We start from the raw sequence: 22,450 nt of genomic DNA on the forward strand, positions 1-22,450 counted from the left end.
CATCTCCCCAGTCCTCTGAGGCCAAGTGAAAGGGTTCTCCCTGCCGGTAATTGTTGAGTGCTGCTGGGCGAGCTGGGGCTGCAGGCCGAGAGTGTCCTGAGCCCTAAGAGACCACAGGCAAGTGGTGCAGAGCAAGATGCCCTGCGGTGAGCGTCAGCCCCCTCTCCTCCTGGAGCCGGATCCCCGTTCTGAGCTCTGGCTTCCCCTAAGCCTGCCTCGTCCCAAGCTCGCTTCTTCCTTTGTTCTCCTACCTACGCACTCATCAGGGGCTGCGGCTGTGACCAGTCTGCAAAGCCAGTGCCTCCTGCTTCATGTGCACAAGGTGGGGGCCCAGTCCCAGGCACACTGTTCTGAACATCGGGATGCACAGTGACAGAGCAGATGTCAGCTGTGGTGTCAACCCCAATAAGAAGCACCTAGCTGGTGGGTCCAGCACAGTTCTGCTGTGTCTGGATGATTGACTTATGGAAGGAGGAAGTCCCACCCTGGGTGTGGGTGGCTCCAACCAATGGGCTTGCAGCCTGGATGGAATGAAAAGGGAAAGAAGGAAGTCTTGATTGTGCCTCTCCAGAGGAGCTGCAGTCTCCACTGTCCCCTTTGGGTGTTGGTCTCCAGGCTTCCACAGCGCAGCCCCTTTGGCCCCCTGAGACGCACTTGTAGAGAGCAGGGAAGGAGAAGTTACCAGGACCTCTGCAGTGACTCTTGGTCTCCTGCAAGTCACGGCAGCACAAGGCGAATTGACTTATTATACGGGAAAGGTAGAAAAAGGAGACTTTGAGAAGAAGCTGAGCTTTGGGTCTGATCAGCACTGCTTTGGGCGGCAAAGATGAAAGCCTCCAAGCTTACTGCACCTTCTATTGAGTACATCAGGAGAAACAGATGTAACAAATGACTCAGGACAGAGAGTTCAGTACATGGGGATAAACAAAGTGTAACAAATGACTGGGGGGCAGCAGAAATCCAAGGACAATGAGGAACTGAGTAGACGAAGATTCTGTTCCTCCCAGGATGTCTTCAACTGGTGTAATCTTGTCCTGGAGAATCACAGCATCACCGGATCATTGAGGTCTCAGTTGTGACCGGGGGCCAAAATGGAATTATGTCTCAGAATGCCATAGCTGGCCTGTAGGCAGGAGAACTAGCCCTAATCAAATGATTTTTTCCCCAAAATGATGTAGAATTGCTCCTGACATATCTCCCTTTCTTTTTGTTTTATGTAACAGTGTTTTTAGGAAAAGTGAGCACACCCAACAATGGCTTGTCCCTATATGTTGTGAGGATCTGCAGTGTGTTTGATTGGCTTAGCTGTCTATAATAAGCATAATTTCTCTTAATTATGGCTGTAAAAGGATTAAAAATCTAATAATTTTTAAAACAATTTTGGCTAAAAAACTTAAAACTCTTGTTGAACTCAAATAAATATTATCTTTAGTTATACTTTTCTACTGGATGTTTAAGACCAAGTTATGGTGAGACCTATATTAAATAAGTTAACCTCTTGCTATCTAACAAGGTCAATTGAATCTCCTCAGGCGCTGTCTTGGAACCATGCATGGAGCCTCTTAGCTCCTCTGTCAGTGTCAGCCATCAGGATGTCACGGCCTTGCTCGTCCATGTTGCTTTCTGCGAATGCATAGGAGATTTTTTTCCTCCAGGTGACATTCCTTTGGCACACTTTTTGTTGGATCTTTACTGTTTTGGTGTTCAGCAATCTCCCTGCTCAGGAGGTTGGGTGACTCACCAAAAATGCAGGATCTTGGAGATGGTTCCCTCATGACCTGGATCTTTTTGCTATTGTTGTTGACCTTGGAGGGCCAGGGCCAAAATATTGGCTGCCTTCTTAGCCCAGATACCTTTTAAGTTTTGGTCTCTAAACTTTGATTGTTGAACACCCAGAAGAGAAGATCAATAACATTAGGAATGTAAGAGGAGTAGTGAGCTCAACTATTATAATTTTACCTGGATATTAAGCATTTTAGAATAAAAATATAGTTAAACTGTTATTATTGCCAATTATGGTTGTTCTTGTGGTTGCATCCCTAAGTAGCTATCTTTTTATAGGATGTCATCTAAGGAAAATAAGTCAGCCTACAAGTGTGCTTATTATCATAGGTGGCTGGGGCGTAAAAGAAAGGCAAATACCTGAATCAAAAGGTTATTACCATAGACAATATGTTGGAAGACCTGTACAATTAGAGGGCATGAATACATTTTGTACACCAGAAAAGGAGCAGTAATAAATATCAGTTATATTAAACTTTATGTTCTTCAATGTAATTTGGTACCAAAAGCATCTTTCTAATAACACTCTTTTGTTTATGCCACAGAAATTAATCTTTTGAAGATGACCAATGTAGACATATCACAATAATATATTTAGAACTTAACCAATGTAAATATTTTATAATAATATATTAGAATTTAAACTTCAATGATAACCAATGTAATCAATTTATAGTAACATATTGAGACAATATTTGTTGCAGTGTGTCTCCCATAAGATTGTGAAAATTACTGGGGTCCCTTTAGTGAATTAAGACCAGAATAATTATTTTCTGAGTGGCCGCTTCTTTATTCACAAAAGGGAGTACCAATGGTCTCTAGTTACTTTGACAAACAGAAAATATATATACATCTTTTTATTTTTATAACTGCAGGTTGCAATTTGTTTATTGCAAGTAGGCGACAATACACATTACTTTTGTAAAATAAATCTTGATGTCACTTTTTTGGGGGAGAATACCGGGAATTGAACTCAGGACCTTGCACTTTTGAGGCAGGTAATGGAACCACTGAGTTAAATCCTGCCCTTGATGTCACTTTGATCAGTTAGCAACCTGGGGGAAGGGCGTGGCTTTAACTTAATAACATTTATCTGTAAGCCAATTCAATAATAGGTGAATATCTTCTGAGAAAGAGAAGAGAAAGAAAAAAAAATTTCAAAAGGTGAAAAAGAAAAGAGAAGAAAAATTGAACTAAACTGTACAAATGGACAAACAGACAACAGACAAACATATAAGACTATTTATTTCTTTCTTTCTTTATTTTGGTACCAGCGATCAAACTCAGGACCTTGAGCTTTCAAGGCAGGCACTGGAACCACTGAGCTAAATCCCCGGCCCTATAAGACAATTTATAAAACTAGAGTGCACTCAAATTATATTTGGTCAAATTGAATTATAATATCCCTTTTATGATTTTTAGGTTTATAATTGTACATAAGACTGATCAGAACTTTTTGTAGGTCATTTAACAGAGATCTCTTTAGAATCAGAAGGAATAAAAGTGCTTTTATACCTGTAAATGTAAAGAACATTTTTTTTTGGTACCAGGGATCGAACTCAGAACATTGCGCTTGCAAGGCAGGTGGCGGCACCACTGAGCTAAATCCCCGGCTGTAAAGAACATTTTTAAGTTACCCTCTCCCTTTTTTTTTCCTTTCTTTACCATCAATCTATATTTATTCTCCCTCTGGGGGCATCATCTCAGTCCTGGACCCCGCTGTGGATTTGTTGGGCGTCGCTGGTGAGGTGGGTTGCTCAGGTGCTGCTGGCTCATCGCTCTCAGCGGGGGTGCTATCCCTGGGCTCTGAGATGTTGGCGGTCCCACCAGCGTTACCCATGATCGCATGTTCCAGGAAGGCAGCCACAAGGTTTCATCCTTATCTGTCTGCACACAGGCAAAATCTCTCCCCCAAGTTATTAAGGCAGGAGCAATTTTTTGATGTATGGCCTTTTGTAATCTTAAAAGGAAGTTTAATAATTTAGGTTCTAAGGCAGAGCAGACCACAGCTCCTTCCAGTCTTTGAGTCAAACAAACTCCATGAGAGGAATCACTTAAAATATTAAGAGGTTGGGAAGGGAAGTTTTCAGTCACAAATAAAATGGCTAGCAACTCTGACCTCTGAGCAGAGAGACCAGGTGTAGGCAACACATAGCTAAAAGAAGAGCTCCAAACTGCTGCTTGGCCCTTAGAGGAGCTATTGGTGAAACAGGTTGAGGCACCTTGCAACGCCTGAAATTGAGTAACCTCAGGGAGAATAACTTCATGTTGTGCAAAAAACTGAAACAGGGGATCACTAGGATGATAATTATCTATCTGTCCAATGAAATCTGCAAAGGCTACTTGGCAATGCAAAGCAGTTTGTAGCAGCAAGTGCATTTGAGCCTTATCAATTAGGATAATGATGAAATGAGAATCAGCACCAAATAATTGTCAGGTTCGGATTATGTCCCAAGAAAACTATTTTTGCAATTTTCTCTAGATATAATTGTAGAGATTTCACTAACTGGTTAGACAAAAACCACCATTCCATGGGAAAGACCTGGTTCTCATACCACTGTCCTATTAAACCTGAGGTGAATGGGGGATGCTGAGCACAAACAAATGAACTGGCAAGTTAGAGTTGATGAGAAAAGCCTGCCAGGTATGTATGCTTTGTTCTATTAATTGAAACTCCTTTTGTGCCTCTGGAATTACTCTTAGAGGGGAATTAAGATCAGAATCTCCCTGTGATATTTCATATAAATCCACCAATTGAAAAGTTGCTCTCCCTATTTCAGGCCTAATCCAATAAAATGCAAATCGAGGTCAGTCAGTCAGCCACAAAGAAATGCTGAAAAAGCAGTCTTCTAAATCTGTAAGTGGCCACTTCTGGGGAATTGCCACTGGGTTTGGTAAGCCAGGTTGCCGTGCCTCCATGGGAATGAGGCTGGCACTAACTGCCTGTAAGTCCTGAGGCAAACACCATTTCCCTGACCTTTTTGGAATAATAAAAATGGGTGTGATCCAAGGGCTCATGGATGGTTTTAAATGCCCTTTGTTAAGTTGTTCTAATATAAGTTGCTCTAAAATGGTTAGTTTCTCCTGTGGTATGGGCCATTGATCAACCCAAATGGGGTCATTCAATTTCCATTGTAAAGGCAAAGCTGCCTTGGACAGAGAAACTTCTTCAGTAGCCCCAACTAAAAATTTTTTATCGTATCCAATTCCAAGGTGATTATTTTTCTGTTGCTGTTCTATAGGCTGCATTCCACCCTGAAGTTGCCTGCCTAATCCTATTTCTGGTTCATATCCCATTTTAGACATCATGTGTTGACCCAGTGAGGTTTCAGGGGGCAAAGTAGTCACTACGTATGACTCTCCATCCTTCCAATAAATCTCTGCCCCATAAATTTACAGGTATGGGAGCTATGTAAGGACAAATATGTCCCAATTGACCACCAGGCCCTTCATGAGGCAGGGGAATGGAGCTTTGCAAAACTTGTTGGGGGGACCAAGGCCCAGAGATGTTTTAATTGGTTTTCTTCCCCCCAAGATGACAGCCAAAAACATGTGTCAATCATGGACATGTCTGTGACTGTGTCTATCAGCCCTGTAAAGAATTTGCCATTCAATTTAATTTTGCACATGGGCCAGTTTCTGGAAATCACCTGGGTGAAATAAACCTCTTCTCGAGGAATTTCTGGCTGAGGATCCTCTCGGGAATTTTTAAAGCTAACATTATTTAATTTTGGTTTAGGCAAGAGCAACAATTGTGCAATATAATCTCCTTGTTCTATGACCCAAAGTCCTGTGGAGCTAACAGGGACACACAATTCAGAGGTACAATCAGAATCAACAATAGCTGGAATAACAGTAATGCCTTTCAAAGTTAGAATTTTCCAAGTATCAAACCAATTGTTCTGGGGGGTGGGGGGTCCATGAATTCCTGTGGGGACAGATAGCAGAGTCTTACCTCCCAGCAGGTGAACTCTCTGAGCAGCAGGAAGATCTATTCCTGAGCTCCCGAGTGTTCCCCTGACGAGGGAAGAAATGTCCCTCCGGACACCCATGCTGTCTGATTTTGTATTTGTGCACGGGTCTGAACCGGGTACCGCTGACTCAGGGGGACTGGAGTCCCCTGGCCCTGATCCTCTATTGTTTCCTAGGCCTGATTTCTGTTTTCCCAGCAGCCATGTGCCATCCTTATCATATTTGGAGCGGCAGGCTTTAGCCCAGTGAATGCCTTTTCGGCATCCAGGGGAAGGGCCAGGCAATAACTTATTTTCATTGGATGCCTGACTCAGTGGCTCTGGGTCAGCTTGTAAAGCCCCTTTCATTTTGCAGTTTTTTCTGAGATGCCTCGATTTTGCACAATTAAAACATTTTAAATCACTGTGTGTACCGTGTAAATGTTGGGAGATGGCTTGAGCCATCGGAGCCGAATTGTATAAAGGAGACCCAGTATTCTGGCATGCTGTAATATAGGCTCCAAGATCTTTAGAGGAGTGAACAGGATTTATTGCCTGTTTGCAATCCATATTAGCATTTTCATAGGCTAGCTGTAAGATCAGGATGTCTGCTGCCTGGGAATTAGAAACCAGTCTCCTAATAGTTTGTTGTAATCTCACTACAAATTGTGTAATTTTCCACCAGCCCTCATGTGATTCGAGTAAAAGACTTCGTCGGCGCACCCTCACCTGGCGCAGAAGCCCAAGGCCTATGCAGCAGGTCCTCTAGCTGGTGAAAGAGTAACGCTGGGCAACAGGCCTGCCTATTTCAATCCGAAAAGTCACCCGTGCCCGATAACATACCTATAGTAACTTCTCTCGACTGAGCATCTCCCTGAGCATCCCTATGAGCCTGTTCCCTGATTAATGAACGCAGTTCCACCTCAAAGTGGAGATACTGAGCTGGGGATAGGCACATTTTCACAAGGTGAAAAACATCAAGCCCACCGTATAGGGGCTTTGGAGGCCATTAGTTAGCACACTCTGCCTGAGATCCTTTAGGATGCTGAAACCAAATGAGGCATGAACATATGTGTCCACCTCTGGGTTGTCAGGATCAGGCAAGATTGAAATAGGAAAGCACAAGGGGCCTCCCACCGCCTTGCTCCATGTCACAGCCTTTTGCAGGGCACGGCGATAGGGAGTGGCCCCAGAAGTGGGCTTCACAAGGGGGCAGCTGGACCTTTGTGAGATGGCTGAGGAGGCTGAGGGGCTAGAGAGTTAGGGTCTTCCTCAGCACGCTGTGGTGGTGGAGCAGAAGCTGCAGTGAGATGAAAGCAAACCGGAGAAGAAGCCGAACAAGGGGAAGCCTGGACAGAAGGGCGGGTGCAGGGAGGGGTAGCCGAGGTCTCCTGAACTGACTGAGAGAATCTGAGAGCAGAGTGGACTGAGGCCCAAGTGGGGAGCATTCGGGGGAGAGACGATCACCCCTTCGCCAGGCCTCATGGAGAACGGTACCTACACGTTCCCATGCTATTAAGTTAGTTGTCCCTTCCTGGGGAAAAGATGGGATGTACATTTGCAAGTCTTTTAACAAATCTATCACAGCATCCTTTGGTACCAGATACAAAGCTTGCTTTAACAGCAACGTAAATAATTTGGCAAAGTTATGCTGCTCTGATGACAGAAACTGACCTATATTTGTAACTCACCAAAGATAGAAATTTCCCCCCAGCTGGACACACTCACCACCACTGTGCCTCATCCGGGTCCGAAAATCGTCCTGGGAAACCCATGTGCTGTCTCTCTTACTCCAAGTTTGTCTCACAGGCAAGTTCACCCCTGGATCCAATTCACATCCAAGTCAGGCACCAATCCAAGAACAATGAGGAACTGAGTAGATGAAGATTCTGTTCCTCCCAGGATGTCTTCAGCTGCTGTACTCTGGTCCTGGAGCACCACAGCATCACCAGACCATTGAGGCTCAGCTGTGAACAGGGGGCCAATGTGGAGTTTTGTCTTGAAAGGCCATAGCTGGCCTGGAGGCAGGAGAACTAGACCTAACCAAATGATTTTGCCCCAAAATGATGTAGAATTGCTCCTGACAGGACTCACAGGACTATGGTGAGCTTCAGACCTTTGACTTTTGGATCCTCCAGCTTTCCAGCGTGCACACGGCCTTTCGGCTTTCTTTCTCACCTGACTCTGCAGGCGGCCATTGTAAACCTACCTTATAAATGCTTTCTATATCATATTAAACCTGTTCCTCTAGTGAGCCCTAACTGATACAGATGTGGACCTTTCACCTTCATAATCCGTTGGGAATCCCAGGTATTACATAAACACCCACCCAGAGTAATTGAGTGGGGCCTGTGCTGTGAAGTACTCTATCTGGGTGCTGTGAGATCATTTACCTGAGATCTTAAGGATGAGGAAGAAATTCTCAGATAAAGAATAGGAGAAGAAGTATCCTAGGAATGTATAAAGCATGTGCAAAGGCCCTGAGGTAGGATGGGGTTGGGCCTGTTTGGGGAGCTGAAGTACAAACCCAGAGGGACCTGGGCCCACGCCACCTCTGAGCCATTTAGGCCCTAGGAACAAAGATGGATTTCAGTCACTGAGGAGAATTAAGTAATAATTTAATCAGATATTTGCTCCTAAAATCCCACACTGGCTGCAGCCTGAGAATGGCTTGACTGGGGGCCAGGCTGAGTCGCAGAAGGTGGGCAAGAGTTGAGGCACTGGTGAGGGCTGGGAGGGGATAAGTTGCAAGTCAAGGGATTCAGGAGGTAGAGGCCCCGGTACCTTGCTCACACTGGGCCCCGCACTGGTCGGGCTGCACTGGGAGCCTAAAATAGCCCTCTGCAACCATAAAGCCAAAGCATCAGTGGTCACTCCAGCACAACATGAGGGAGGCACATGGGGGCTCTGCTCCTCGGAGCCACCGGGGGTCCCAGGTGACAGGAGCTCCAGTCTCGTGTCCCCAGGAGCAGGGCCTGGGACAAGGGTGTGAGAACAGTGACAACAGGGAAGATGCCCAGGAGCCCCGGGAGGAACAGGAGTGGCCTGGGACAGAGAAGAAAGCCCACTCACAGTAAGGGTCCCACCGGCCCGGCCCTCGGGCACCAGCGCCCACCCTGAGGGGACTGGTGGGGACCTCGCCCAGCCAGCCCTGCACACCAGGGAAGAAGACGCCGGCGGCAGCTGGGTACCAGCCGGGCCACCAGCATGCATGGGGCCAATGGTTGCCCAAGGCTGGGTTGAAGACGAAGGCAGCGAGCCTCGGGCGTCTGCAGTGCCAGCCACTGGGAGGTGGAAGGCGAGCTAAGGAAGGGCCAGGCAGAGGCCTGGGGACAGGCAGGGAAGGAGGGACAGGGAGACGAGGGCTGGAGTTGGTCATGTGGCCACTGCCTGCCCGGAGCCCGTACACATGGACCCCTCGGCGAGCAGCATCGGCCACAGTAACCCCACCCCATGCAGCTGGAGCAGCCTCTGTCCTCCTGGGGTGAAGCTCGAAGCCCTCGGGTTGCGTGTGCTGCCTGGTGGCAGAGCACGTGCTCAGCGTGCACAAGGCCTGGGCGCAATCTGCAGCACACAGTGGAGACCTCACGCCTCTGGAGGCAGCCTGGTCCACACAGGGCCGAGCCCCTCCCCCCGAGCTCTGATGCTCTGTCCACGTGGGCGCCTTACACTCCCACTCATTCTGCAAAGCTGAGCCGTGTGTGTGCATGACCTAACACAGACAACCCGAACGCACGGCAGAAGCTCACCGCACAGCAGCTCACTGCACCTGGCACCGCGATGAGTTCTCCACCCGCTCGGCCTCCGCACAGCCACCTTGAGGCTCCGAGACCGTCCATGGTTCGCGGAGTGGAGGCTGAGGCACTCAGAGGCTGTGTCCCTGGCTTGGGGACATGGGGCACGGTTAAGACTCCAGCCCTGGTCACTGCTTAGGTTGATCTTGAGAGAAAAACTTGACTGTTCAGTGGGGGAAAAGCAGTGCTTGGGTAAAGCCCATGGCAGACAGGACAAGACATGCTCAGGAGCAGTGTCTGGTGCCCGGGAGTCTCCTGCCCGACGTGGGCCACCTAACGAAGGCCCACAGGGCGGGCAGTCTGAGCAGCACACACTGGGTTATAGCTGGGGGGCGGGGCGGGGGAGGAGCTGCAGGGTGCAGCCTCCTCCCGGCTACAGGAGGCTGCCTTCGCTGGGCCCTCACTTGTGGAAGGAGGGCAAGAGAGCAAGCCCTCTGGCTCATTTGTTCGCTTGCTTGCGTGCTTGTTTTTGAGGTTCTAGAAATTGAACTCTGGGCCTTCACACTGAACCCCAGTCCTTTATTTTGAAACAGGATCTCACTAACTCACTAATTGCCCAGGCTGGACTTTCGATCTTCCTGTCTCAGCTTCCCAGAGTGCTGGGATCACAGGCGTGCACACCACACCAGCTCTGGGTCCTTCCCTAAGGGACTAAGCCCTTCCCGCGGCCCCCAGCCCAGGACCTGGCCTCCCACCCCCACTGCCTCCAGGCTTCAGCATGTGAGCTGGGCAGCCTCGTGTCCTCTGGAGTGGGCAGGGAGGCTCTCAGCCCCAGCTTTCACTCATGGGGTCACCGCGTGCTGCCACACGCCCACCCTAGGGAGCACTGGTCCCACCACTTCCCCCTTCCAAGCCAGGGGTTCCCAATGCTCTTCATGTCCTTGGGTCTAGACACAGTGACAGGGGTGTGACACTCGGAAACCTGGTGAAAAGCAAAGCAAAACCAAGCGATTATATTTTCTTTATGCTATGTAATTAGAAGAAAAAGGAAATATGAGGTAATAGGAATGACATTACACACTGAATTTGTATAAAACTTTCAACTGACCGGGACGGTGGCAATCGCCTATAATCCCAGCACTTTGAGAGACTGAGGCAGGAAGACTCAAGTTCAAATCCCAGGTAGGTAATTTAGCAAGACCCTGCGTTTGATTCCCAGTACCACAAAACAAAACAAAAATCAAATGAAATCTCCTAAACTTCTCAAAATGAGAAACTTGAAGCTTTGATGAGCACAACTGTTTTTGTTTGTTGGGTGATTTTTCTTTACTTTCTCTTTTTTTTTCTTTTCTTTATTTTTTTTGGTACTGGGAATCAAACCCAAAGGTACTCTACCACTAAGATACATTCCAGAATTTTTAATTCTTTTTCTATTTTGAGAATAGTTTTTCTAAATTCCCCAGGCTGGCCTCTAATTTATAATCCTCCTGAGTACCTGGGATTACAGGCGGAGCAACTTTTTAATGTCAAACTCTTTTGCAGGAAATGACTGCAGGTATTTCCTGTTCAAGTCTCTTTAATGATGATCACTTCAGATGGCTGGTAAACATTACCCCCCCCCCGCCCCGCAAAACTAACTCAAGTAAGGGATATCTTTAAAATTATTTTTCACAGCCATCCAAAACTTTACAATAGTTCAAATGATATTTACAGACTAACACTCACCTTTCACTTTCAGTGACAACCACAGTCAGAATCACTGCTTATGGTGATGAGTCCAGAACCTAAGAAGACTCTGGTCAAGGACTCAGGTAAGGTTGAGGCCAGGCAGGGTGGTGGGCGCCTGTCATTCCAACACTCGGGAAGCCGAGGCAGGAGGATCCTGGAAATTGCCCTGTGGTCACAGCAGCCCCCTTTCAACCAGCTCTGATGCCACTCGGAGGGCAGACTGACACAAAGGGACCCTCGTCCCACACAGGGATACAGGGCCGAGGCTCACTGGCCCCCGCTGCCCCCCAGCCCCGCTCCTGAGCTGCCCGCCCACCCCTCCCCCAACACATCAGGCAGGGGCTGTGCCCACCCCAGCAGCTCAGACCCCGGAACAGCTAGGCCCACCGATGCTGCAGCCGACACCAGGAATGTCGCCTCCTTTGCTGGGTCTCCTTCATCCTGGGACACCCATGGGTGCCCCTCAGGGAGTCCTGCAAGGGTCTTTCAGGCACCCCTAGCTGGCAGCTGCAGGTCTCCGGGGCCAGTGCTCTCCCCGACCTGTACTCTGACACACAGCATTTCCTCCTGGCCTCAAAGAACAGGAGGGAAGCCGAAAAAGAGACAAGCCGATTCCCTGAGCTCCCTCCACCCTGCACTCCTACCCCACAAGAGGGTTAGCTGGGGCTCACAGCTGGGAAGCTTCAGCTGATAGCTTCACTTCTCTGAGCCCCAGCCCGACCTCTGAAGTGGGGGCAGTGGGACCCATCCCGCAGCGGTGTGTCTACGATGCCCGTGAAGGGCCTGGCACCGGGTTCCTCACTGGGGCAGCCAGGCCAGCATCAGCTCACAAAGACCACACGTGTGGCTGCACACCACACCTACATACGCAGCCAGCACCAGCAAACTCACACCTGGACACAAACACTGGGGAACAGAGCCACCACCCCACACTACACCCCATCAGGGCTCTGTCAGCCCCACGTTAGTGCCCTGCCCCAGACAGGAGCCATCAGCTGGAGCCAGACCTGCTCTGCCCTTCTAGGAGAACCTTGACATCAGAGGGCGCCCAGGCTAGGCCCTCAGGGCTGACCCTGCTGGCCCTGCGGAGACTCCAGGCGCCAGGCTGGTCCCCCACTGCCACACCCCTTCACATTGTGAGCTGGGGAGGTAGAGGCAGGAGGTGAAGCCAGGAAGGAGTCTGCTGTCCACAGCCCACAGACACAGGGGCACCCACGGAGACACGGGCTGGACACACAGGTGCCTGATTCTCACAGGCAGTGGCTCCTGGCCCAGGCAATCTGTCCAATCCAAGTGCTAGAGCCCAAATCCAGGGCATCTCACTCCATGCTGTGGCCGGGTTAACTCTACCTCCTCCTGCCCTGCACCACCCCACTGTGGCCCACAGCACCAGCTCTGGCCCCACCACCAGCACACGCAGGAGCCCCTGGGTCCCAGACGGGCCCAGCAGGGGAGGCTGCAGGACAGCACCATGCTTGCTTCGGCAGTGGCCTCTCCAGCCCAGCAGCGCCTCTCCTGCCTGTGCCCAGCCAGCCTCTCTCTCCTCCCCCACTCCCGGGAGAGCTGGTCCCCACCAGGTGTGGCCTCCCCCACTGCACTCAGGCTGGGGAGGAAGCTGGGGAGGGTGGAGAGCTGGGGAGGGGCGCCAGGGTTGGGCTGCACCCTCTGGCTCGCTCTCGCTCAGGCCGCACCTGACTGGGAGGGGCCTCAAGCGACAGTAACTTGGCCCCCACCTTGAGCCTGCCAGCCCAGCCGGGAGGGCCGCATCATGCAGGGGGCACCCCGTGGGCAGGATGGGCCGCCAGAGCCACCTCAGAGGCCGAGGTGAGGTGGCAGGGCTGCCGAGCCTGCGGGCGCCATGGACAAGTTCCGGATGATCTTCCAGTTCCTGCAGTCCAACCAGGAGTCCTTCATGAACGGTGTGTGCGGCATCATGGCGCTGGCCAGCGCCCAGATGTATTCCGCCTTCGACTTCAACTGCCCCTGCCTGCCGGGCTACAACGCGGCCTACAGTGCGGGCATCCTGCTGGCACCACCGCTGGTGCTCTTCCTGCTCGGCCTGGTCATGAACAACAACGTGTCCATGCTGGCCGAGGAGTGGAAGCGGCCCCTGGGCCGCCGGGCCAAGGACCCTGCCGTCCTGCGCTACATGTTCTGCTCCATGGCGCAGCGCGCCCTCATCGCTCCCGTGGTCTGGGTGGCCGTCACCCTGCTGGACGGCAAGTGCTTTCTCTGCGCCTTCTGCACCGCTGTGCCAGTGGCAGCACTGGGCAACGGCAGCCTGGCGCCCGGCCTGCCCGCTCCTGAGCTCGCCCGCCTGCTGGCCCGGGTGCCCTGCCCAGAGATCTATGACGGCGACTGGCTGCTGGCCCGCGAGGTGGCTGTGCGCTACCTGCGCTGCATCTCCCAGGTGAGGGCCAAGCCTCCTCACAGACAGACGGATGGCACCCTGGGCAGGCCTCCCCTGGTGGAGAGGGTGGTCATGCGAGGCAGGCCCTCGACCACCCGACAGTTCGGCTGTCCCACCTCCTCCAGCCTCAGCTCTGAGCTCAGAGGCAGGGGATTTGCATCCTTTTCCTGTTCCAGCTTTAGGCCTGGGTGAGGTCGGTGGGTGGCCAGGCCATTTGGGTACATTTCCCTGGCAAATACCCCAGCCAGCACCTGCTGGCTGGGGAGCGGGGAGTGGGGGTCTGGGTGCCTGGGGGGAGCCACACTGCTGGGATGCAACCTGAGGACCACTTGGCACTTGCTCTCCGCTGCTGGGCAGGGAGCAGGAAGCTGGGCCAGCCCCATAGGGCAGGAGGAATGCGAGCAACCGCTCCGTGAGCAAAGAGCCCTGCCTCGGCTGAGGTCTCCCTGTCACCAGCCAGAGGCCCTCTTGGAAGTCCCACTGAGTGTCCAGTCCTCCCAGACCTGCTCCTCTCCCCAGGGTGCTTGTCCAGTCATGCCAGGCCCTGGGCAAGGGCCAGCGGGCCCCACCCCGTGAGCAGAAAGGCTCCAGGCCCCAGGCCCCAGGCGAGTTTCATTTTGCCTCCAGCAACTGAACTCTGAAGTCAACTTGGTTTCATCTAAAATCCAGAAATTTCCACAGAAAATCAGATCCCTGGCATCAGCTGAGCCAGGAGGAGATGGAGACGCAGCCCCTTGGGCTGCTCATGGCTCACTGCTGGGGGAGCCCCGAGACCAGGTGTCCATAGCTCCTGCCTGGCCCCTGCCTGGCCCCTGCCGGAGGCCTTTGCCTTTCTTCCTTGTCCCCTAGGTGATCTGCCGAGTGCTTCTCTCATTTGTGCACCTGGGGGCCAACCCCAAGCACAGCCGAACTGGGGGGGCAGCACAGAGCTGAGCCCACCCACATGGCCAGTGCTTCTGGGCAGAGTCTGAGCGCTTATTGGGTTTGGGTCTGGGTCCCCAGGGCCCAGCCTGGTTCCCAACAGAGCAGGTGCCCACCTGGTACTGTTGGTGCCGGGGACCAAAGGAGGGGAGCCGAGATCAGGATAGGGAGGGCCACTGTGGCCTGGGCAGGTCAAGGAAGGACGCTCTATGGACGTGATAATGGCTCACAGCTGGAGAACAGGATGCTGAGTTCATCTCACAGGAACCCATTCTACAGGTGAGGAAACTGAGGCACAGCAGTCAGAGGCTCTGCTCCTGGGCCAGTAGTGAGCGGAGACAGGGTTCACACCCAGATAGCCTCGCCCCTCGCTCTGGACTTAACCCCCAGGTACTGAGTCTCTTGCCCCGGGAATGACATCTTTCCAGTGAGGTGGGTCCATATGTGCCCGTTTCATAGGCAAGGAAACAGAGGCCAAGCGAGGAGCCACTTGTCCAGGGCTTGCTGTCAGGTATAAAGGCCCAAGAGTGCCATGAGGGTCTGGGCAGGCTGGGAGGGCGGGCAGGCCTGCTGACACCGCCATCCCTGCAGGCGCTGGGCTGGTCCTTTGTGCTGCTGACCACGCTGCTGGCCTTCGTGGTCCGCTCGGTGCGGCCCTGCTTCACGCAGGCAGCTTTCCTCAAGAGCAAGTACTGGTCCCACTACATTGACATTGAGCGCAAGCTCTTCGATGAGACATGCACGGAGCACGCCAAGGCCTTTGCCAAGGTCTGCATCCAGCAGTTCTTCGAGGCTGTGAGCCATGACCTGGAGCTGGGCCATGCCCACGGGGCCCTGGCCACCGCCACCGCAGCCTCCGGGCCCCACAGCCCGACTGACGGCGCAGGAGAGGAAAAGGACAAGCTTCGAGGCATCACTGACCAGGGCACCATGAACAGGCTGCTCACCAGCTGGCACGAGTGCAGGCCACCTCTGCACCTGGGCCAGGAGGAGCCACTGCTGGGCAATGGCTGGGCGGGGGGCGGGTCCCGGGCCCCACGCAGGGAAGTGGCCACCTACCTCAGCAGAGTGTGACCCTGGAGCCACACAGAACAAAGGCTCCCGGCAGCCCCCATCCCCAGGCACCGTGAGCAAGGAGACCAGGAGCTGGCAGGGCCTCAGCCTCAGCCGGACGCCCGGAGGCCCTGGGACCCTGGGGCAGTTGCCCTGAGCAGCACTAGGCAGTCAGAGCTGACTTGGAGGGGCAGCACAGGGAGGCACCTGCCTCCCCTCCCAGAGGGGCTGGCTGTGCCCTGACTCACCTCTCCTCTCCGGCCTCCCAGCCTGGTGTGCCCCGGATTCCTTCTTGCCTGTCACTTTTTTTCTCCTTAATTTGTTCCTGGTCCTGGCCATTGAATCCAAGGCCTTTACTAAAACCCCAGCACTTTTTTATTTTGACACAGGAATTTCCTAAGTCACTAAATAGCCCAGGGTGGGTTTGAATTTAAGATCCTCCCGCCTCAGGCTCCCTGAGTGCTGGGATTACAGGTGGGCACGACCACACCTGGGAACCTTGTCTGTGACTTTTGAAGATCTCTCCTCCCCGAGGCTCAGGGGTGGGAGGCCATCAGCTCTCTGGATCTTGGTCAGAGCCTCTGGGTGAGGCTGAGTAGGGCCAGGAGGGCCATAATGAAGCATGCGGAGAGCCAGCCCCAGTCGGGAAGCCCGACTGGTCACATGGTCACGGCCGCTCCGAGTACGAGGCCTCTGAGGGGGGTTCTTGGCGACCACACCCAGATCTCAGGGAAACCGGGCTAGGCCCAGGGCTCCAGAAATCTCCCACTTCTCAAGGACCCACCCGGGAGGGAGCCTGAGGTGAGGATCGCTGCCGGAGTGGACACCACTTAAGACTTCAGGGTGGCGGTGGCAGCTCTACCACTTCCAGACCATGTTGCCAGCCAGGCTCTTCCTCTATGCCTCAGTTTCCCTTCTGGGGATAAGGGCACCCACCTCGCCCTTCTGGTGGCTGACGCTTGCTCACATCTGCATCAAGGGCTCCCCTCTTCCTCCCCCGGGAGCGCACAGAGTTGTGAGGAACAGAAAGACCGGGCTACTGCTCGTCGGAGGAGGAGCCAGGTCCACACAGGCTCCACCCACGCGCGGCCCATCTGGTCTGGGCAGCCTGCCGCTGTCCTCGCCCAGCCCCCAGCCTGCGGGGCTGCAGTGAGGGCCGGAAGCCAGGGCAGGAGGGGCGGCAGCGGGAAGGAAAGGGTTATACCGTGGGTCGAGGCACGGCACGGTCGCACCTCGGAGCTGCAGCTCTGCGCCTTCTGCGGAGTGGGTTACAGTCCTACTTCTCGGGACGGGAGGATGAGGGCGCGGCTCTCAGGGAAGGAGCGGACTGTGCCTGGCGCGCGGCAGGACCTGAAGAAAACACTGGTCCCTTTCCCTTCAGAGTCCCAACTTCCCCTCCCTGTCAGCCGTCCAGAGACCCAGGCGGCCCCGGGAGTGAGCTGAATCTCGGCCAGATCCTCTCCTCTTGGAGGGATGCTCAGCCGGGGCGGGGTGTTGGGAGGGAGACGTCCGAGCAGGCGGGGCCTGGCCCCCTCTCCCTGCCCCGGCCCGGGCTCCTTCCAGCAGCCTCTGCCCCATGAGCCACGCACAGGGCCCCGGAGGGCGGCCTAGGCTAGGTCTCCGGGGGCCCTGCCGGCTTCTGCTGAGGCCCTCCCTCGGCGCCCACCACCCCAGGGGGAAGTCCGGACCGGGCGCCAGCAGCGCCGACAGCCGTGGGCCGTGGGCCGGGACAGCAGCTGGGAACCAGAACCCGCTTCCCCACTTCCTGCCCTCGCGCCGCGCCGCCCCGCCGCCTCCTCCCTCCTCCCTCCTCCCTCCGCCCCCGCTGCGAGAGGCTGTTTTCCCCCTGGATGGCGCGCACACGCTCCGCTCCGTCCCACTGGCTTTCTTTTATGGAGTTAAAAGTGTCTGTAGACGCCTAGACGTCAAACAGGAGAAGACAGCCCCAGGCCCTGCTGGTCTCAAACATCCCATCCCGTGCAGCCAGCAGCAGAGAGCAGGGCAGGCAGAGGGACCCTTGGGGCGCGCCGCTGGGAGTCTCCGCCCGAGGACCCAGCCCGCAGAGGCCAGGCCACACGCCGCACGCCACTGCCCAGGTAAGGAGGGCCCCTCCCTGGTGGGCCCGGAGTGGGGCTCGGCCGGGCCAGCGGGCAGCCCGAGGGACTGCGGCTGGAGGGGAGTCCCTCGCTCGGGCAGGGGCTGCCCCGGGAGAGACCCCAGCTGGGAGCCCTGCCCCCTTGGGTGGGGCTCTCTCGGGCCTCACCAGGGCCCCAGGGCCCCAGGACCCCGCTCACTGGTAGCAGCCAGTCCCGGGCACGAGTCGTGGAAGTGGCCTGATCGTCCTCTGCTGATCACCGCCCTGTCCAGCCATCCCGCACCCCACTTTGGGTGGGTGGATGGGCCCGGGGCGCCCACAGGGACCTAAGTAGGTGCCCAGTAACCAAGAAGGAAGAGGGGAGAAGAGACCATTTCTCTTCAGAAACGTAAGCGAGTCCCTTTCCCAGGGCACGGCACAGGGGCCGGACACGGCCCTGCCGGGGCCATGGGAGGCCTTGGCAGAGCAGGACAGGTCGGGTAGAGGCCGGCACAGGCTGACCTGCCGCAGGCCTCCACATCGGTTTGCTGCCTGGCTCCTCAAGCCCGGGGAGTCCTGTTTTCCATCCTGGGATGGGGAGGACCTGGGACCGCACCCTCTCTGGCTACGTGGGTGGAGCCTAGGAAGGGAGCTGGGCCCAGCTTTGCAGTAGCCTGAGGCCATGGCCACTTCCTGGCCATCTCTCTGCCTGACTGCAGGCGACCACCACCCGTGAGGACAATTCCGGAAGTGATGGTGGGTGGGCCGGGCCCAGTCTTCTCAGGGCTTCCTGTTGTTAGCGAGCTAGTGGGGCAGCTCCCAGGCCGGGAGCTCGGAGGAGCAGAGGATGCTGGGAGCCGCTGGATGGGGCAGGGTCCTGAAGGCAAGGGGAGTAGCAGAAAGAAAGTGGAGCGACCACGTGGTCCCTTCCCGAGTCTCCTTGGGTCTGGGTCATGAGTCGTGGCCAGCGACCTCTATATTTGTACGGCCTCAAGCAAAGCACTTTATCCTCTTGAGACTTTGTGTCCTGCCTGCTCTCTGAAGACCTGACGGGGAGAGAAATGCAGGGCCTCCCTCACAAGTTGGGCAATTACTAGGCATCATTTATTTTCCATCACTCCTAGGAAGACAGCAAGGACCAGGACCTGTCTGCTTCCCATAGATGAGCACACTGAGGCCCAGAGAGGACTTGAAGTGTGTTGAGACCCTGAGGTCTCCAAAATGAGGCCTGAGGCCCCCAGGCTCACCACTGACTGGAAGCCCCCTTCCTCACCGCCCAGGATCCAGTCTGTCCCTCATATACCAGGACAGCCACTCCGGCTCTGATACCTGTCACACACTCCCCAGATAGTCCCAGGCCTCTCAGAGCATAGCACCACCTGGCTCCCACAGGGCCACCCTCACCGTTGCCCTGAGAGAACAGTGGCAGGAAAGGCCTGAAGTTTGTGAGGCAGAGAAGCCTGCGTCTGAGTCCAGCTGTCACTTGTGACTCCAGCTGGTGGCGCACCTGGGACATCTGCCCCTCCCTGGGCATTGGGTGGGGCAGCCTAGGGATGGGGAGCACTCACTGACAGTTGCTACCACGGCTTCCTGGCCCGGGCTCCTTCCAGAGGCATCCTCCTGAGCCTCCGTGCTCACGAGAAGGCATTTATGTTGTCCTGTTCAGCAGGAAGCACCGGGCCAGCCGCTGTAGGTGATAAAATGGCTCGACTTTGCCCAGCCTTCAGGTGGCCTGTGGCGTGCACGCCTTCCTAGTCCCACCAGGAGCCATCGACCCCACCCGCTTCTGCCTTCTCTCCTGCACTCCGTCCCAACCCACCACCACCATGGCTGCCCTGATCGCAGAGAACTTCCGCTTCCTGTCACTCTTCTTCAAGAGCAAGGATGTGATGATTTTCAATGGGCTGGTGGCACTGGGCACAGTGGGCAGCCAGGAGCTGTTCTCGGTGGTGGCCTTCCACTGCCCCTGCTCCCCGGCCCGGAACTACCTGTACGGGCTGACAGCCATTGGAGTGCCCGCCCTGGCGCTCTTCCTCATCGGCATTGTCCTCAATAACCACACATGGAATCTGGTTACTGAGTGCCAGTATCGGAGGACCAAGAACTGCTCGGCTGCTCCCAACTTCCTGCTTCTGAGCTCCATCCTAGGCCGTGCGGCCGTGGCCCCCATCACATGGTCCGTCATCTCTCTGCTTCGAGGGGAGGCCTACGCCTGTGCTCTCAGCGAGTTCGTGGACCCCTCCTCGCTCACAGCTGGGGAGGAGGGCTTCCCGCCAGCACATGCCACTGAGATTCTGGCCAGGTTCCCTTGCGGGGAGGGCCCTGCCAAGCTGTCAGGCTTCCGGGAGGAGGTCAGCCGCAGGCTCAAGTACGAGTCCCAGGTAAGCTTCTGGGCTGAGGGGAACGTCTTTACTCCCTGGTGCAGCTGGGCAGAGGTGCTGGGTTTCTGGGAAAGCTGTGACCAGACTGCCACACAGCAGAGCTGGCTGGCCTGAGTGGGAGCGTGGTAGGCAAGGGTCCATCTAGTCCCAAGTGAGTTTGGGGCTGGGAAGTGAGCTCTGGGCCTTGGCCATGCCGAGCACACTCCGCCCTGAGCTCCAACTTTGGGCTTGGGTTTAACAAGAAAGGAACTTCTGACCCCAATCACGCACAGGCCCAACCTGGCGTCTGAGCACAGGGCCCTGCAAGCCACCGCAGGAACACGGAGCTGGTGGTGTGGCTGTGTAGCAGCCAGAACTAGCCGGTCAGCCTGTAGTGCTGCTGGCTTCGATAGGAGCCCCCGGGGTGGCGGGCAGGGTGGGCCTGTGGGCCTGGGGCTGCAGCTGCCTGACCCTAACAGCAGTCTCTGCTGCATTCGGTGTGGAGGCCCCGGTACCAGAGTCAGGTAATGGCCGCAAACCTGAGCTGAGGGGTGAGCTTAGCACCCTGAGGTGAGGAGACGGGAAGGCGCCTGAGTCTGTACAAGGCCTCTCCTCTCGGGGGGACAAGACACCTAGGCAGCCAGAGAAACGCTTGGTGACAGCACCGGAGATGGAAGGTGGTGGACACAGCCAGTGTGTCACCTGGTGCCACCCAAATGCCCACAGAGCTCCGCACAGAGCAATCGGCCCTCCGCAGCCCCACCTTCAGCAGGCTCTTGTCCAGGCATTTGAGGCAAGCACACCTCAAAACGAGGCAGGTGGCAGTGGTGTGACAGGAACCAAGTCCTGAAGGATTGGGGGGGTGCTCTCAGAGGGCCCTGATTTTCCTGGGAGGGCCTGAGCTGCACCTGGCAGTTTGAGCTGGTTTGAACATGTGGTGCTGGGGACCAGACCCCAGGTCTCACACAAGCCAGAGCTATACTCCAGGCTTGAGCTGGTCTAAAAGCAGGGCAAGAAGATGGGTATGGGGGTGCACGCCTGTAGTGCCAGAACGGGGGAGGCCGAGGCAGGGGGATCGCTGCAAGGTCAAGGCCAGCCTGGGCTGCATATGGGTTCAAGGCCAGCCCAAACCAGAGCGAGACCCTGTCTCAAAAAATGGGCAAGGAAGTACAGGTAACGGAGGAAAGGCAGGACAGGGCTTGCCTCCCCCATCCCCTTCCCAAGGTGGGTGTCCTCCTGCCAAGCAGGCAGGGAGGCGGGCCATCCCGTCCCTCCTGAGCCCTGCTGTCCCCCGCCAGCTCTTCGGGTGGCTGCTCATCGGCGTGGTGGCCGTCCTGGTGTTCCTGACCAAGTGCCTCAAGCATTACTGCTCACCACTCAGCTACCGCCAAGAGGCCTACTGGGCACAGTACCGGAACAACGAGGACCAGCTCTTCCAGCGCACGGCCGAGGTGCACTCCAGGGTGCTGGCTGCCAACAACGTGCGCCGCTTCTTCGGCTTTGTGGCTCTCAACAAGGACGATGAAGAGCTGGTCGCCAAGTTCCCAGTGGAGGGCACGCAGCCGCGGCCGCAGTGGAACGCCATCACTGGCGTCTACCTGTACCGTGAGAACCAGGGCCTCCCACTCTACAGCCGCCTACACAAGTGGGCCCAGGGCCTGGCAGGCAACGGCAGGACCCCTGACAGCGTGGAGATGGCCCTGCTTTCCTGAGCTCCACCTCTGCCTCTTTGCAAACAGCCACCTGGTCCCGAGCGGAACCCCCCTAATGTCAGCACCAGGCAAACAGGTGAGGGGAAGGGACACAAAGTAAGCTGGGGTGCAGTTTCAGTGTGAGGTGCTCCGCTGACAAGAGGACTCTCAGGTCTGAAGAACCCTGCTGCCACCAGCCCCCTTGGCTCAGCTTTAGGGAAGGGCCTTCCCCAAACTGGTCCACACCCAACAGTGGCAGGGGTTGCCTCTGTCTTCAGTGGGATTCCAAGCTGAGAGGCCCCAGGCCAGCAGAGCAGAGCCACAGCGGGCTCCTTGTATACGAAGCACACGTGCAAACTTGTGTCTAACTGCAGGGGCATGGGCTTGGCCAGCGCACTGCCGGGAAGCTGCCGTTTTTGTATGCCTCTGGCCTGATTTCACAAATTTAAGTTTTGATAAAGCTTTTCTTACCATAAAGGGCTAGCCTGGTGTCTGCTGACTGAGTGGGTAGGGCCAAGCCCTGTGGTAGCGGACAAAGCTAAGTGGACCACAGGGTGGTGGCCGTGCAGGTGATGCCAGGTGTCCACGAAGGGGCACCCCTGGGGTGAGGGCTCTGATTTGGTCCGGGTCAGAGGCAGCCTGGCCTTCAGAGGGAAGCTCAGCAGGTATGTCACAGGCAGAAGATCCTTCCAGGCCCCGCAACCCAGCACTGAGGTTCAGGACCAGCCGCCCCAGTGCCGCCCTGGC

At 55.2% G+C, this 22,450-nt stretch overlaps 2 protein-coding genes across 4 annotated transcripts; both read left to right on the top strand.

The window, feature by feature from the left end:
• Positions 1-12,939: 12,939 nt before the first annotated feature.
• Calhm1 (calcium homeostasis modulator 1) lies at positions 12,940-15,599 on the top strand. Its single transcript, XM_004866482.3, has 2 exons — positions 12,940-13,604; positions 15,117-15,599. The coding sequence occupies exons 1-2, from the start codon at positions 13,053-13,055 to the stop codon at positions 15,597-15,599; spliced, it is 1,035 nt and encodes a 344-aa protein (XP_004866539.1). The 5' UTR covers positions 12,940-13,052.
• A 1,513-nt stretch (positions 15,600-17,112) lies between these two features.
• Calhm2 (calcium homeostasis modulator family member 2) lies at positions 17,113-22,180 on the top strand. Of its 3 annotated transcripts, none has more exons than XM_087185737.1 (3): positions 17,113-17,674; positions 19,373-20,033; positions 21,311-22,180. In XM_087185737.1, exons 2-3 carry the CDS (start codon positions 19,479-19,481, stop codon positions 21,722-21,724), a joined length of 969 nt encoding a protein of 322 aa, XP_087041863.1. In that variant the 5' UTR covers positions 17,113-17,674; positions 19,373-19,478; the 3' UTR covers positions 21,725-22,180. The 3 variants fall into 3 exon arrangements, with proteins under 3 accessions (XP_087041863.1, XP_021101265.1, XP_087041862.1); XM_021245606.2 differs by having other exon boundaries at positions 17,162-17,674; positions 18,777-20,033; XM_087185736.1 differs by having other exon boundaries at positions 17,403-17,674; positions 19,319-20,033.
• Positions 22,181-22,450: the final 270 nt, after the last annotated feature.

Source organism: Heterocephalus glaber, unplaced genomic scaffold, assembly GCF_053883595.1.
Source record: "Heterocephalus glaber isolate CG9 unplaced genomic scaffold, H.glaber_assembly_v1.0 deba00001498, whole genome shotgun sequence".
NCBI lineage: Eukaryota > Metazoa > Chordata > Mammalia > Rodentia > Bathyergidae > Heterocephalus > Heterocephalus glaber.